Here is a 16956-nt window from a genome sequence, read left to right as displayed (position 1 = left end):
AAATCTGCAGGAATATGCACAGTAATGACTGCCTTTCCAGACTACCTAGTATTTTCAGATTTTTACGCAATAACTGGCCATATTATCAGCAGGTCACCCTAGTGTGCTGGTTGGCAGTGACAATCCCTCTGTTTTGGGCTGTGGGCAGATTCACTGTATTGTGAAAGATCACTGTGATTTGTCAATGAGTAGGAGTGAAACTGATTGAGGTTGTTCCTTGTTCTTATGGAAATTTCCACGGCCCCCTTGTTTTGATTGCTCCAGGGCAAGCTGTGTAAACAGTGCTCCAATGTCTGGACAAAGGTGAAGCTCTTTATTCCTGATGAAGATCACATTAAGGCTTTATGTTTAAGCTATTCAAGAACCGCGATCCAGCACTTATGTTGCAGTGAAGAATACTAAAGCACCAGAGGTTTAGGTGGATAGGCAAGTGCATCCTTTCAGGTGGGTAGCAACCACTAAAAGGGCAGTGCAGGCCTGTAGATCAAAATCTGTGAAGGCTATGGAGGTGCAGACCAGTGGGAAGTAGATAATCATGGTCTTACCTCTGTATTCTTCTCAGCCTGGCCAAGGCTAAAAAGGCGGACGGCACAGTGAAGAGGGGGTGGTAAACGTGGGTTGGGCGCCAGCAGAAGACTGAGCAGAAGTCGATAAAGTTCCTTGCGGCAATGAGCAGAAGAATATGGGCTGGTCATCTGTCCTATGCTCTGCTGCAGGTGAATTAGCAACGGCACAACCAACTCATGGAGTTTCTGACAAAAAGGAAGAAACCAAGGAGAGGTCAGCACAAATGTTAATTGTGATTATGCCAACAAGATAGACAAGTGGTAAAGCTGATTTCAAAGATGAACAGTCACAAAAAGCCACTTAGCCATGCAGTGATTTAGTACATATATCCTCATAACATTTAGTAAACCTCCGAATCAGGCAGGTGTCCGCTTTTTATGGCAATGCGACTTTACATGTCAAACATTAAGAAAAACAAATTAGTCTTGTCGTAAAGAACAAGTTACTTACGTTTGGTAACGATATATCTGTAAGAGATATAGATTAGTTATAGATTCCATACCTTGTGAATTAGCCCCAGGCATCAGACTGGATCCAGAAAACTTTTTCAGTAGTACCCCTGCGCGTCGAAAGGTGGCATTAGTTGGCTCCGTGTTTGTCGCTGGTGTCGTAGTAGCTACTTAGATGCCACGCGGACATCAGTTCTTTACACCAACATTCCACGCCAGGAGTGCAGAGCCATGCAAGACACTGACCACTGGTGCACAAAACTAGGGCCATGAAAGGGATTCTCTAACCCTATAAGTCAGTTCGCAGAACAGGGCGGATGGGTGGGGGGGGGGAAGGAATCTATAAATAATCTATGCCTCACTCCGATATATAGTTACCAAAGGTAAATAACTTGTTCATCTGAAAGAGACAATTAGTTATAGATTAATTACCGTGTGAATAGATACCCCAGCAATACCAACCCCGGAGTGGGGTCTGCGAACCAAGTTCACACCAGAAAGTCCTGTAGAACAGAACGGCCAAAGAAGCCATCTCTCTGGACTTGGCTGTCCAGGCAGTAGTGTTTTGTGAACGTGTGAAGAGATGCCCACGTAGCTGTCTAACAGATGTCACTGAGGGGAACTCCCCGTCCCAAAGCAGTGGAAGCTGCTGTCGCCCTGGTGGAATGGGCACGCAGTCCCACTGGAGACTCCTCCTTTGCTAAAGAGTAGCAAGCTTTGATGCACAAAACGAACCACCTAGAGATAGTCCGTTTGTGCATGGCCCGACCTTTTTTGGCGCCCACGTAGCCAAAAAAGAGCTGGTCATCCACGCAGAATTGCTTGGTGCAATCGAAATAAAAGGAAGGCACACGTTTTGGATCCAAACGATGGTGCCTCTCTTCCTCCTTAAAAGGATGCAGAGGCGAAAAGAAGGTGGGTAAAGTGATGGTTTGACCAATGTGGAAAGAAGAAACCACCTTGGGAAGATAGGATAGTCTAGTTCTGAGGACAACCTTGTCCGGATGAACAGCCAGAAAAGGTGGCTTTGAAGAAAGATCTTGGAGCTCACTCACCCTGCGAGCAGAGTTGATAGTGCCCAGAGCAGAGCCCTGCTGGGCCAAAGAGAGAAGGAACAAGAGAACCTCAGTACGATGGGCAGAAGGGGGATCCACAGCTTTTGCTGCGCACCATGCCACAAATTTGTTCCATCTACAGGCGTACACTGTTTTGGTGGAGGGACGCCTGGCTGCCAAGATAACATCACAAACTTCGGGAGGCAGGTCAAAAGCATTCAACTGCTGCCACTCAATCTCCACGCAAGGAGATGGAGGCTGGACAGGTTCGGGTGGTGGACTGTCCCCTGCTGCTGAGATAGGAGTTCCTCCCGAAGAGGCAGTCTGATCGGAGGTTCGATGGCCATGTGTAGCAGCTCGGGATACCAGACTCTTCGTGCCCAATCTGGAGCCACAAGAATGACTTGGGCCCGGTCGCGTTTGATCTTGTTGAGCACTCTGGGCAGAAGTGGTATAGGCGGAAAGGCGTATAAAAGACCGCAACTCATCTTGCGACGAAAAGCGTCACCTAGCGAGTGCCGCCTTGGAAATTCCAACGTGCAGAATTGCTGACATTGCACGTTCTCTTCGGTGGCAAATAGATCGCACCAAGGCTCTCCCCACTGCTGAAAGACACCTTGCACCACCTCCGAGTGAAGACGCCATTCGTGGTTCGTTAGCCACCACTGCAATTGACATGCAGTGCCCTCCGAGATTGGATGCAATTGGAAAGGTTCCCCTGATGCTGTACCCAGTGGAACTTCAGGTCCCACTGCAGAGCCAGCATAAGCCATCTGGCATGATCCACCAGCAGGATGCAGGAGTCCTAGCAGCCATAGGGTCACCCTGACAGAAACCCGGGATAGAGGTGAGTTGGCATGGATGGAGGGGTAGTCTCGAAGGGGAGGGAGTAGAACCTTCAGACTATCAGCAAAACCCACCTGTCCAACGTGATGGTGCACCAGTGGGGGAGGTGATGGCGAATCCTGCCGCCCACTGACGATTGGTGGCCCTGAAAGATTTGACTAGGAGGGTTTGGAGACTGCTGCAGAGGGGGCTGTGGTGGACTGGCCTGCGCGCTGCCCCCCAGACCCACGGCGGTGGTTCCCCACGTCCCTGGCTGCGCAGGGGCTGAACAGCTTGCGCCGGCCTGTGGCTCTGGGTGGAATGTGGTGGGGCACCCCTTTCTTGCGGACGTGGTGGATCCAAGGGGACCCTGCGGTGCCGGGGCCCAAGCCGCTGGCGTCAAAGGGCCCAGGGTCCACAGTCAAGTCCACAGGCCCCGAAGGCGCACCGAGTAAGTCGGGCTGCCCAAAGATGGCATGCATCGCCTCATAAAAACTTCAAAGCTGGGAATGGGTGGCACCAGGTCCTGGGAAGGGAGGGAAATCTGAAGTCGACCTAGCGGGCTCTGCACGCGGTGCCGCGGGAGGGGCACCACCAGCATCCATTGTCACTGCAGCCGCCGGACGGGGAGAAGTCTAAGAGCAATGATACTTCTTTGACTTCTCCTTGTGCTTCGACTTACCGGAAAAGTGCGAAGACTTGGAAGAAGATTATTGGTGGTGGTGGCTCTGCGACCAGTTCCTCGACCTCCCATACGACCGAGACCACACGCGGCACGGAGCGGACTGCTGGGCCTCGAGAAGCTTTCGGGACCACTCGCGCAAAGACTTCGGGTTCATAGTCCGGTAGTCAGAACACGATTTGGAGTCGTGGTCTGGTTCCAGACAGAACAGGCACACGTATTAAGGATACGTCACAGACATCAACTGTCGGCAGGAACCGCAAGCCTTGAAACCGGCCATCCCTGATGTGCACCGGGAGTCGTAGACTCAAAAATGACGACGACAAAAGTCGGCAAAAAGGGAAAAAAACCTGATGTCAGCGCACGAGTCCAGCGACTAAATAGCTACCGCGACGTCATCCCGGCGACCACGACGCCAACGACGAACGTAGATCTGAACGTCGTCACCTTTCGACGAGCAGGGGTATGGCTGACAAAAATTTTTCCGGATGCAGTCCGACGCCTGGGGTTAATTCACAAGGTAAGTGTCATGACCTGCGTAGGGGACGGCCGCCGAAACACAGTTCCCCGTATAATCTACAAGCCAAGTCCAAAAAACTACACTTCCCAGAACACCCCCTTCGACTCCTACACAGCACCACAACAAGCGAGCTTCCTGATTGGGCGGCTATATAGCCCCGCCTGTTTCAGGAAACGGGGCTTGACAATCTATTCCGATCCAAAGCAACCCGCGAGCGCCAGGCGGACGGTGCTTCCCCGCCGGAGGTTGGGCGCTTTTCCAAGTTTCACAGACCCCGTTTGCAGCGAGGCTTCCTGGAGCTATTTGCGGCATTTCAGGCGAGCGCCAGGCGGATGGTGCTTCCCCGCCGGAGGTCGGGCGCCCTCTTCTGCGATCTTCACGCAATCCTTGCAACCGGAACAGGTAGGGTTCCGTGCCCGTGCGAGACCCTCGCTTTTTACTATCCAGGAAGCCACTCGCAAACCTCCCTTAACCTAGGTACTCAGGACCTTCTCGCGTGCATCTCGACGCGTGTTCCCTGAAATTATCGGGTCACTTACTGCGAGAGAGTCATTTGGCAGTGACATTGAGCTACTTTACCCCCGTTGTGCTACTAACAGAGTGAGTGTTTGTAAGGCTAAACTGCTGAGAATACTACGCCTCTCGGTGCCACTGGTGCGAGGAGGATTACCTGCAATAGACTTATTGTTTCCCCATTGTAGCTCATCACACGGGGGGCTCTTTCGTTCAACCTACTCGCGTTCAGCACTCTCACAACACGCGAGCCGATACAGAGACTCTCCATAGCCGTCCTGAAGGGGTACCTCACAGAGCCATCCTTTATTATTCCTTTCTCCCCCGGGGGGGGCGTCTTCCCACAGAGTAGTGTACTTCTCTCTGAGGAACGGCGCGCCTTCGGGAAGGAGGGAACATTCGTCTGAACATCGTCCCTGCTGCCTTCTTGTCAGGTTAGTGGCTTGCAAACAGTTGTGCCTCTACAGTGCCACGACAGATTGTCAAGCCCACGTAGTTTAGGCGGCCCGGGCGATGGATACTAATATGGTCCTGACCTCCCTGCTTGAGAGCCTTGCGGCTCTACAGCAAGAGGTGCATACCTCACGATTAGAGAATCAAGAATTAAAAAAGGAGCTGGGGACACTGCGTAGGGAGGTTGCATGCATTTCCCGACAGGACAAAGGAAAGGGGTCGTATATAAAGGAGTGGACGCTTCCCCCTCCACTCTCAACCACTCCACCAGCAACCGGGGGAGGTGCACAAGGTCCAGGGACTTTTTCCATGCCATCTGCAACCCTTCCCCACGAAAGCACAGCTCCGACGTTCCATGTACTACAGACTCGTAGCATTCCTCTTGCTCCTCCTGAGCGATTCTTCGGGGATCCCAAAAAGTTCGAGATCTTCTTGAACCAGAGTGGGCTTCATTTTCTATGCACACCGTCAGTGTTCCAAGACAATGAGGCTAAAACCTCCTTTATGATGTCGCACATGGGGGGAATGCAGCCAGTTGGACCATCCCTTTGATGTAATGCAACGATCCAGTTCTCCATAATTTTCAGGACTTTTGCAAAGAAATGAGGAAATTATTCGACCGCAAATCCCATATGATGTCCCTTGATCGAGAACTCCTAACCCTTCGACAGGGATCACAGGACTTGCTTACTTATATCACATCCTTTAATCGCCTAGTTGTGGAAACAGATTGGCCCCAAGAAAAAAGGACAACGTTATTCTTTCAGGGTCTGAGGGGCAAATTAAAGGACGTGCTGTCCCAGGTTGTCCAGATGCCAAATACCTGTGAAGAACTGATAGACCCAACGGGTCCAGTTAGACCATCGCTTACTAGAACGAAAAGGAGAGAAGGGAAGAAACGAGGAACGTTTTCTCCCGATGCGCACAAAAGCCTCGTCTGACCTTCCTGCCAGACCGCACGATGGGACAGAGCCTATGCAACTTGGGGGACTGCGAGGACCGCTGACGCTTGAAGAAAAAGACAAACGCCGGCAACAAAAGCTCTGTTTATACTGCGGGAAGAGTGGTCACTTCATCCGAGAGTGCCGTGCCAGAGCCAACGCATCGGACAGACCAACCCCTTCCCTTAAATAAGCCGCAGCCCTCCTCCCACAGACGGAAAACTAAATCGCCCAAGACAGAAGGAGACCTCTTCCTTGGGTCCAGACATAGAAAAGGTCTCAGCCTCTCTTGCCAACACCATCCAACCTTCGGTAGCGCATCTGAATGTATATGTCACCTTATGGACCGGCAACACCACTACCGCGGAGGTGGCCGCTCTCCTGGATTCAAGTGCTACCGGGAATTTTATCGATCAACACTATGCGTGCGCCATCGGAGTCCAGTATATTCGGAAAGATGCCCCTGAGGTCGTAAAAGCGGTTGATGGGAAACTCCTTACCTCCGGGCCCGTCCGATATCACACCGTGCCTCTTCAAATGCGGGTGGGAAGGAATCACCACGAGACGTTGCAATTTTACCTCATTGATGCCCCTCACTTCCGACTCATACTGGGAATGCCATGGCTCACCCTGCATGATCCCGTTATCCGATGGGCGGAACGTTCCGTATCCCTTACCTCGGAGTACTGCCGGGTACACTGCCTCGCTAAGTCTGAATCTTCGGTTATGGAGAGCGGTCCATTGGCAGGTGTATTGGCGGAAGGATGTGGGGAAGCCACCTACTGTTGCACTACCACTCTACCTGATGAATATCATGAGTACACATCTGTCTTTGATAAAGAAAAAGCCACACGTTTGCCCCCCCATCGGTCGTACGATTGCCGTATTGACCTCCAACCAGGAGCAAACATACCTTGTAGTCGGGTATATGCCCTCACCGAGCCTGAAACCCGGTACCTGAAGAACTATCTAGACGAAAACCTTGCCTCCGGTTTCATCCGGCACTCATCGTCTCCCGCATCCCCCCCTTTTTTTTTATATCGAAGAAGGACTGCGATGACTTAAGAACTTGCATTGACTATAGGGCAATCAACAGGATTACGGTCAAAAATCGATATCCACTGCCACTGATACCTGTCCTCTTAGACCAATTAAAAGGAGCACGTATTTTCACGAAATTGGATCTCCGAGGGGCATACCACCTGGTCAGGGTCCAAACAGGGGATGAGTGGAAGACGGCCTTCAGGACCAAATTCGGACTCTGAGTACCAGGTTATGCCCTTTGGTCTCTGCAATGCCCCCGCCGCATTCCAATATTTCATGGACGACGTGCTGCGGGGGTTGTTGGAAACCATCTGCATAGTCTATATAGACGATATCCTCATCTACTCCGAGACCATCCAGGAACATGTGGAACATGTGAAAATTGTTCTAGACAGACTCCGGCAACATTCCTTGTATGCCAAATTGGAAAACTGTCTTTTTCACGTCGCCGAGATAGCGTTCCTGGGTTATGTAATCAATGCCCATGGATACAATACAATATGTCTCTCCAGACCTAGATTGCTTTATATCAAATTGTTTTTGTGGGCTCACACATAACAAACAAGAAACATATTACTTGTGTCTGTTTTTAAATGTAATTTTTTTTTTGTCATTTTAGCACATAAGTACAATTCATCTCTTTTTTGTAAAAAAAAGAACATACAACAAATTCTTTTCATCTAACAAGCAGTCCAAGTTATACAAAAATGTGACAGTCTATACATATATATAATACATTTGAAAAAAACCTGAGTTTTATACCAAAATGGATGAAAAGAATAATTATATCTGTTAGAACCAACATCCAAATATTGGCATTAATCAAATAATGAAAAACAAGAAATCCCCATACCATTTATACCTCTACATACTTCACATTCATATCACTAACACTCATCTCATGCATACTACACACCCCAGAGCCAAATAGCATGCACAAAGGCTAGCTAACAGGGGTGAGGTGCTCAACCCTCTGATATTGTGCTGAACGCTGTGGTGTGTCATACAGACTGGTCGACGCGCGTTTCGATGGCTTAATCCTCTTTAAATGCCATCTTCTTCAAGACCTGTTACTTTACAATTTGGTAACGGGCAAGTCGGTGGGGGATACATTTTCTGAAAAACAATACGAATTGTTATTTAGTTGGATTTCAACTTTAGTATTAATGTGTTAAAAAACCCACAGGAGAAATCTAATATTGTCTCCACAGAAAAAGGACTAGATTGCTATTCATACTATCAGGGTTACAAATATGTCACTGAGCGGTGTTCTCTGCAAGTAAAATAGAATAGACCCACATCCATAGAGGAAAATAAGGAAAAGTGATTTAGAAGAAGGCAGATTGTATCTACTAAGAAAATACATAGTTTGAATCATGGTCATAGGGTAAGACCCACATATGTCTAGGAAAAAGTGTCAAGACTTTAAAGTCTTTTCTGTTTTCTTATATGTACCCATTCTTTGTAGAGGTCATGACAGGCATTCCCCAGTCGAAATTAATCATAAGGGGAGAAAGTTACATGGTCATGGCTCCCACCTGTTTAATAAAATAGTGTGGATGGCAGTGGTATTCTCTATGCTTTCGGACGCATTCCCACTGCTAATGTGTTATTCTACACTCAGCAAAGGAGCATATAGCCAGCAATTTAGATTTTGTGTGTTTACAAAAGTGGTCAGCGATATTACCAAAAACAAATGTTAAAAAGGTTTTGTAGCTACTTGGTATGTCTGAAGCCACCTACGTAAATGTTTACCTTTTGAACTACTTCCTGTTCTTGAACTAAGGTGGGTTTATCTTCCCATGAGCTGAGAATTCTACAGCATAATCGTGCGGGTTCAGCTACGGTGCCATCCTTCGTTTTATCATCTGTACACTCCCTATAGGGGCAGTAGATGTCATTAGTGAAGCCATAGTCGCTACTAGGCGCTGTTTTTACATATAAAACTAATAATAGTTTCAAAGAAAGAAGGAGCCTTGTTATTTTCAAAAAAGTAAGTAACAAATAACCTACTTATCCACTTATGTATCTCTGGATATCTTCTAATGCTGTCCTCTGTATTTGTTTCTTAGTAGTCACAGCATCTCAGGTTCGTTCTTAGAGATCGATAGTTCCCTCATATGAGACAATTCTGATGGTAATACAAAGAAAAATGATACTCACAAAATAAAGAACAAACTTCTCGAGAATGATTGTACTGCGAAGCGGTAAAGAAAATATTGATAATCCTAGAGGGCATATGTTAGCCTATAGTGCTGGCGGCTAGTAGTGTGCAGATTTTTCATACGATGTTGTATGGTATTCTGGACGCCTGGAAACCAGCTACTCTATGCTCCAACTGATGTTTAGAGCACCTTCTTTTTTAAATCGTGAGTCTTTTCTCATGATTATAGTGTGGGGAAGTATTTGTTAATAGCTGTCCTGGCTGTCGATTAACTCTGCATATATGGCCCAAGGATACGGCTATAGTGTTAAAATACAGTCTCATGGGAATTTGGTGACTCGTCCGGGGTCAAGCTTTAATTCAGGATAATATTATACCCCTATGCTGTTGGGGAAACAAAGCCTATTATTCAATTCTCCGAGTTGTCCGATAGCGATTAAAACCCATTCTTACAGTGTCTACAACTAACGCCTACAACGTACCAACAGCATACATCTTACCTTTGGAGAGTGAGGGAATTAGCATTAACGGCAGCCCCTGCGTGGTATCGGTACCTCACATACGCGATGGTTAGTTCCACCTATATATACCTTAGATGGAATTGGCAAATTCTCAAATGCGAGGCACCTGCGAGGCGCCTTGGCGTCATTGCGAGTGCGTCAACTCTCTCTATGTGTGGCTCGATAGCTATGCAGTCTCCTGACGCCATCTTGGGAGTGTATCCGGAAAGTAACCGTATTACATCTATAGACCTATCCTTAAGCAAGGTTGGTGTGTCCTTATGTGTTTGTTTTATCTCTAAAAACCCAAAAGAAAATTTTTCCTTTATGTTCTTAAACAAACGATCCCATATCCTGGTTTTTATAACCAGAAGGAGATCTATCCGTGTGGTTTCCCCGCTTTTGGGTAAAAAACGCCGGCGCCATCTTTGAATAGGAGAATACAACCTGAGTCGAAGGGAAATTGGGCTAGTCATATTTATAAAAAGACACCCATAGTTGGAAATTGGTAGAATTTATAACAACTGGTACTGTCTACGAGTAAGAGTACTTACTTTACATATTAAGATTGTTATCACCTGTGACAACTTGCCCAGGAGAAGAGAAAAAACATTTTTTTTTAAATGAAGCATGACTCTTGCATCGAGGTGACAACATGTGATTATTTGCATATCTTTGATCGAAGTCTGTTGGGGGCAAAGTACCATACACTCTGTGTTATTGATCGAAACATGAATGCTACGGTCCTATCATAGAGTGGCCCACCCACTCTAGGGCAGTTTTTGCAAAGATGAGACACCATGGGTAATAAGGCAGACTTATTGTGACAAATCATGATGTTATAAGTACAATGTGAGTAAGTACATCTTGTCTTCTTCTTGTCTGGTTCGTATCTGATTTAACCAAGTAAGAAAGAAGGGAGGATCTCAAGGGCAGCATAATAAGTCTATGATTGTTATGCTTCATGTTGTGTGCCACACTATTTCTGCATTTAAACCGTATTTGACAGTATCCAGAGTGTAAATCCAATAAGTTTCTCGTGCTTTCCGAACCTCTTTTATATCTTTACCTGGGGTGTGTCTTGTCTTCTCCAGGATTAACTATCTCAATTCATTTTCGTTGTGTCTGAGGTCAATGCAATGTTGGACCATTGGGCATGATATTTTACGTGTCCTGATTGCCGACCTGTGTTCGCCGTAGCGAATTCTGAACTCGCGACCCGTCTCACCCACGTATCCCAGGGTGCATGGGCATAGGATGAGGTAGATAAGATTCTGACTCCTACAGTTAGTAAAGTCGCGTAGTTTCCCTTTCTTGCCGCAATAGCTCCAGGTTTCAGTAACAATGGCACTATCACACGCAACGCATGTACCACATTTATGGTTCCCCAAGATGGGAGGACCTACCAAGGTAGTTTGCGAGACAGATTGTTTATACTTCGGTCGAGTATGGACTAAGTTATCTTTGAGATTCCTGTTTCTACGAAATGCAAGAATGGGTTTCTGAATAACCTCCTGCTCATCATTCGTGTTCAAGACAGGCCAGTTTTTGTCCAAAATTTTTCTGATCTTAAAATTCAAAGTCGAATGATTTATAACACACACCATTCTGTCATTCTTGGGACGTGTGCTCCCAGCTAGTAAGGCATCGCGATTATAATAACGTGCCCTTTTGTAGGCTTGTCTAATCAAGCGTTTTGGATAGCCGCGTGCGAGCAATCTCTGTTTTAAGTCTTCCCCATTTATGTCATAGTCCCTGATGTTAGAGCAATTGCGTCTGATTCGCAAAAACTCTCCAAAGAGGATGGAGTCTTTTTGACAGTTTGGATGGTAACTGGTGTGAGACAAAATGTTGTTTTTAGATGTGGGTTTCCTGAAAAAATTGACAGAAATTTGACCCCCATCAGACTGGATGATAATGTCTAAGAATTCTACCGATGTGGTACTTTTGTCGCAGGTGAATTTCAGATTTTCATCACTGGCATTCAGCCAGTCAATGAAAGTGGTCAGTGTCTCTTCATCACCTCGCCAGATGAAGAAGATATCATCGATAAATCTGTGCCATCTTTGGACATTCTCATAGAACGGTGCCATTTCATTAAAAATGTTTTTCAGTTCGTACTCCCCCATGTAGATGTTAGCAACACTGGGGGCACATGATGCCCCCATGCTTGTCCCTTTGACTTGATGGTATAGATCACCTCTGAAATCGAAGTAGTTGTTTTTGAGTACTATTTCCAAACATTCTACTATGAAAGCGTCGGGTCTGTCTCCTGGTGTCCTTTCTAGGAGGGTCCTGACTGCTTCCACCGCTTGTTGTTGTGGTATGTTTGTGTACAATGCTTCGATGTCTAATGTTACTAGGATCTCGCAAATGGGGTTATATGGCACGTGTTCTAGTTTGTTTATAATGTCACCTGTGTCTTTGATGTAAGATTTATACATAGTTGTCAATGGGCACAGGAACGTACCCACATATTTGGACAAGGGTTCAGTGGGGAAATTTATTGAAGATACTATTGGACGTAATGGTGGGTCTATGGTGTTTTTGTGTGTTTTAGGCACACCATATAGTGCTGGAGTTACTGTGTTGGTTTTATTCAAAAACCAATATTCTTTCTCACAAATAGTATCTTCTGCATAAGCTTTGCTAGTAGTGTGGTCAATTAGTTATTTCAATTTAGTCATCGCACCCTGTTTGATGGGTTTGTAATGTTCAACCAAAGCTAACATTTTATGGATTTTTTCCTCATATTTTTCAGTATCCATAAGGACTATGCCACCACCTTTGTCACAAGGTTTTATGGTGAGATCAGCAGTGTTTTGAAGTTTGTGGAGGGCCGTTCTTTCTTCAACTGATAAATTTGGTTTACTGTTGTAGTTGTGTCCAGTTAGTCTATTAATGTCATTTAGAACGGATTTCTCAAAGACAGCCACCTCTGGACCTACCATTTCTAGGGTGGGGGTAAAAGTCGATTTCGGCTTACAACCTGAGAGATTCTCATCTCTGTCTCTCTCTTCTTGTCACGAAAAGAATTTTTTAAGGCTAATTTTTCTAAAAAAGGAAAAGATGTCCTGCATAAGTTTAAACTTATTGCAATAGGTGCTTGGTTATAAATCATTCGACTTTGAATTTTAAGATCAGAAAAATTTTGGACAAAAACTGGCATGTCTTGAACACGAATGATGAGCAGGAGGTTATTCAGAAACCCATTCTTGCATTTCGTAGAAACAGGAATCTCAAAGATAACTTAGTCCATACTCGACCGAAGTATAAACAATCTGTCTCACAAACTACCTTGGTAGGTCCTCCCATCTTGGGGAACCATAAATGTGGTACATGCGTTGCGTGTGATAGTGCCATTGTTACTGAAACCTGGAGCTATCGCGGCAAGAAAGGGAAACTACGCGACTTTACCAACTGTAGGAGTCAGAATCTTATCTACCTCATCCTATGCCCATGCACCCTGGGATACGTGGGTGAGACGGGTCGCGAGTTCAGAATTCGCTACGGCGAACACAGGTCGGCAATCAGGACACGTAAAATATCATGCCCAATGGTCCAACATTGCATTGACCTCAGACACAACGAAAATGAATTGAGATGGTTAATCCTGGAGAAGACAAGACACACCCCAGGTAAAGATATAAAAGAGGTTCGGAAAGAACGAGAAACGTATTGGATTTACACTCTGGATACTGTCAAATACGGTTTAAATGAAGAAATAGTGTGGCACACAACATGAAGCATAACAATCATAGACTTATTATGCTGCCCTTGAGATCCTCCCTTCTTTCTTACTTGGTTAAATCAGATACGAACCAGACAAGGAGAAGACAAGATGTACTTACTCACATTGTACTTATAACATCATGATTTGTCACATTAAGTCTGCCTCATTACCCATGGTGTCTCATCTTTGCAAAAACCGCCCTAGAGTGGGCGGGGCCACTCTATGATAGGACCGTAGCATTCATGTTTCGATCAATAACAGAGTGTATAGTACTTTGCCCCCAACAGACTTCGATCAAAGATATGCAAATAATCACATGTTGACACCTCGATGCAAGAGTCATGCTTCGTTTAAAAAAAATGTTTTTTCTCTTCTCCTGGGCAAGTTGTCACAGGTGATAACAATCTTAATATGTAAAGTAAGTACTCTTACTCGTAGACAGTACCAGTTGTTATAAATTCTACCAATTTCCAACTATGGTTGTCTTTTTATAAATATAACTAGCCCAATTTCCCTTCGACTCAGGTTGTATTCTCCTATTCAAAGATGGCGCCGGCGTTTTTTACCCAAAAGCGGGGAAACCACACGGATAGATCTCCTTCTGGGTATAAAAACCAGGATATGGGATCGTTTGTTTAAGAACATAAAGGAAAAATTTTCTTTTGGGTTTTTAGAGATAAAACAAACACATAAGGACACACCAACCTTGCTTAAGGATAGGTCTATAGATGTAATACGGTTACTTCCTGGATACACTCCAAGATGGCGTCAGGAGACTGCATAGCTATCGAGCCACACATAGAGAGAGTTGACGCACTCGCAATGACGCCAAGGCGCCTCGCAGGTGCCTCGCATTTGAGAATTTGCCAATTCCATCTAAGGTATATATAGGTGGAACTAACCATCGCGTATGTGAGGTACCGATACCACGCAGGGGATGCCGTTAATGCCAATTCACTCACTCTCCAAAGGTAAGATGTATGCTGTTGGTACGTTGTAGGCGTTAGTTGTAGACACTGTAAGAATGGGTTTTAATCGCTATCGGACAACTCGGAGAATTGAATAATAGGCTTTGTTTCCCCAACAGCATAGGGGTATAATATTATCCTGAATTAAAGCTTGACCCCGGACGAGTCACCAAATTCCCATGAGACTGTATTTTAACACTATAGCCGTATCCTTGGGCCATATATGCAGAGTTAATCGACAGCCAGGACAGCTATTAACAAATACTTCCCTACACTATAATCATGAGAAAAGACTCATGATTTAAAAAGGAAGGTGCTCTAAACATCAGTTGGAGCATAGAGTAGCTGGTTTCCAGGCGTCCAGAATACCATACAACATCGTATGAAAAATCTGCACACTACTAGCCGCCAGCACTATAGGCTAACATATGTCCTCTAGGATTATCAATATTTTCTTTACCGCTTCGCAGTACAATCATTCTCGAGAAGTTTGTTCTTTATTTTGTGAGTATCATTTTTCTTTGTATTACCATCAGAATTGTCTCATATGAGGGAACTATCGATCTCTAAGAACGAACCTGAGATGCTGTGACTACTAAGAAACAAATACAGAGGACAGCATTAGAAGATATCCAGAGATACATAAGTGGATAAGTAGGTCATTTGTTACTTACTTTTTTGAAAATAACAAGGCTCCTTCTTTCTTTGAAACTATTATTAGTTTTATATGTAAAAACAGCGCCTAGTAGCGACTATGGCTTCACTAATGACATCTACTGCCCCTATAGGGAGTGTACAGATGATAAAACGAAGGATGGCACCGTAGCTGAACCCGCACGATTACGCTGTAGAATTCTCAGCTCATGGGAAGATAAACCCACCTTAGTTCAAGAACAGGAAGTAGTTCAAAAGGTAAACATTTACGTAGGTGGCTTCAGACATACCAAGTAGCTACAACACCTTTTTAACATTTGTTTTTGGTAATATCCCTGACCACTTTTGTAAAAACACAAAATCTAAATTGCTGGCTATATGCTCCTTTGCTGAGTGTAGAATAACACATTAGCAGTGGGAATGCGTCCGAAAGCATAGAGAATACCACTACCATCCACACTATTTTATTAAACAGATGGGAGCCATGACCATGTAAGTTTCTCCCCTTATGATTAATTTCGACTGGGGAATGCCTGTCATGACCTCTACAAAGAATGGGTACATATAAGAAAACAGAAAAGACTTTAAAGTCTTGACACTTTTTCCTAGACATATGTGGGTCTTACCCTATGACCATGATTCAAACTATGTATTTTCTTAGTAGATACAATCTGCCTTCTTCTATCTCACTTTTCCTTATTTTCCTCTATGGATGTGGGTCTATTCTATTTTACTTGCAGAGAACACCGCTCAGTGACATATTTGTAACCCTGATAGTATGAATAGCAATCTAGTCCTTTTTCTGTGGAGACAATATTAGATTTCTCCTGTGGGTTTTTTAACACATTAATACTAAAGTTGAAATCCAACTAAATAACAATTCGTATTGTTTTTCAGAAAATGTATCCCCCACCGACTTGCCCGTTACCAAATTGTAAAGTAACCGGTCTTGAAGAAGATGGCATTTAAAGAGGATTAAGCCATCGAAACGCGCGTCGACCAGTCTGTATGACACACCACAGCGTTCAGCACAATATCAGAGGGTTGAGCACCTCACCCCTGTTAGCTAGCCTTTGTGCATGCTATTTGGCTCTGGGGTGTGTAGTATGCATGAGATGAGTGTCAGTGATATGAATGTGAAGTATGTAGAGGTATAAATGGTATGGGGATTTCTTGTTTTTCATTATTTGATTAATGCCAATAGCTGGATGTTGGTTCTAACAGATATAATTATTCTTTTCATCTATTTTGGTATAAAACTCAGGTTTTTTTCAAATTTATTATATATATGTATAGACTGTCACATTTTGGTATAACTTGGACTGCTTGTTAGATGAAAAGAATTTGTTGTATGTTCTTTTTTTTACAAAAAAATAGATGAATTGTACTTATGTGCTAAAATGACAAAAAAACAATTAAATTTAAAAACAGACACAAGTAATATGTTTCTTGTTTGTTATGTGTGAGCCCACAAAAACAATTTGATATAAAGCAATCTAGGTGTAGAGGGACATTATATATTGTAGTCTTCTGTTCCTTTCCCCCTGTTCCCTGACCTTAAAGTTAACTTTGTAGGGGGTTGCCTTTTCTCAATTGATCAATGCCCAAGGATTCCAGATGGACGCAGGAAAAGTGGAGGCCATCACACTCTGGAAGGCACCGACTAACGTCAAGGCGGTCCAAAGCTTCCTTGGCTTCACCAATTATTATAGACGCTTTATTAAAGACCTCTCACGGATTATACACCCCATCACACGTCTACTCCGAAAGAATACATTCTTTGTATGGGATTCAGAAGCAGAACGAGCCTTTCAGGAACTAAAAAAACATTTTACTCACGCTACCATATTACGACACCCCGATTCCAGTCTGCCGTATATTGTCGAAA

At 44.8% G+C, this 16956-nt stretch overlaps 1 protein-coding gene across 1 annotated transcript in view; it reads right to left on the bottom strand.

The window, feature by feature from the left end:
* Positions 1–16956, bottom strand: part of PELP1 (proline, glutamate and leucine rich protein 1) — a 400761-nt gene that overhangs the window by 85136 nt on the left and 298669 nt on the right. Inside the window, exon 15 of the mRNA XM_085639349.1 lies at positions 546–752. Within this exon, the coding sequence (XP_085495475.1) occupies positions 546–752 (207 nt within the window). The remainder of the gene's footprint in view (positions 1–545; positions 753–16956) is intronic.

Source organism: Triturus cristatus, chromosome 12 (genome assembly GCF_964204655.1).
Source record: "Triturus cristatus chromosome 12, aTriCri1.1, whole genome shotgun sequence".
In the NCBI taxonomy this organism is placed as follows: Eukaryota; Metazoa; Chordata; class Amphibia; order Caudata; family Salamandridae; genus Triturus; species Triturus cristatus.
This window is presented reverse-complemented; position numbering and strand designations above follow the sequence as displayed.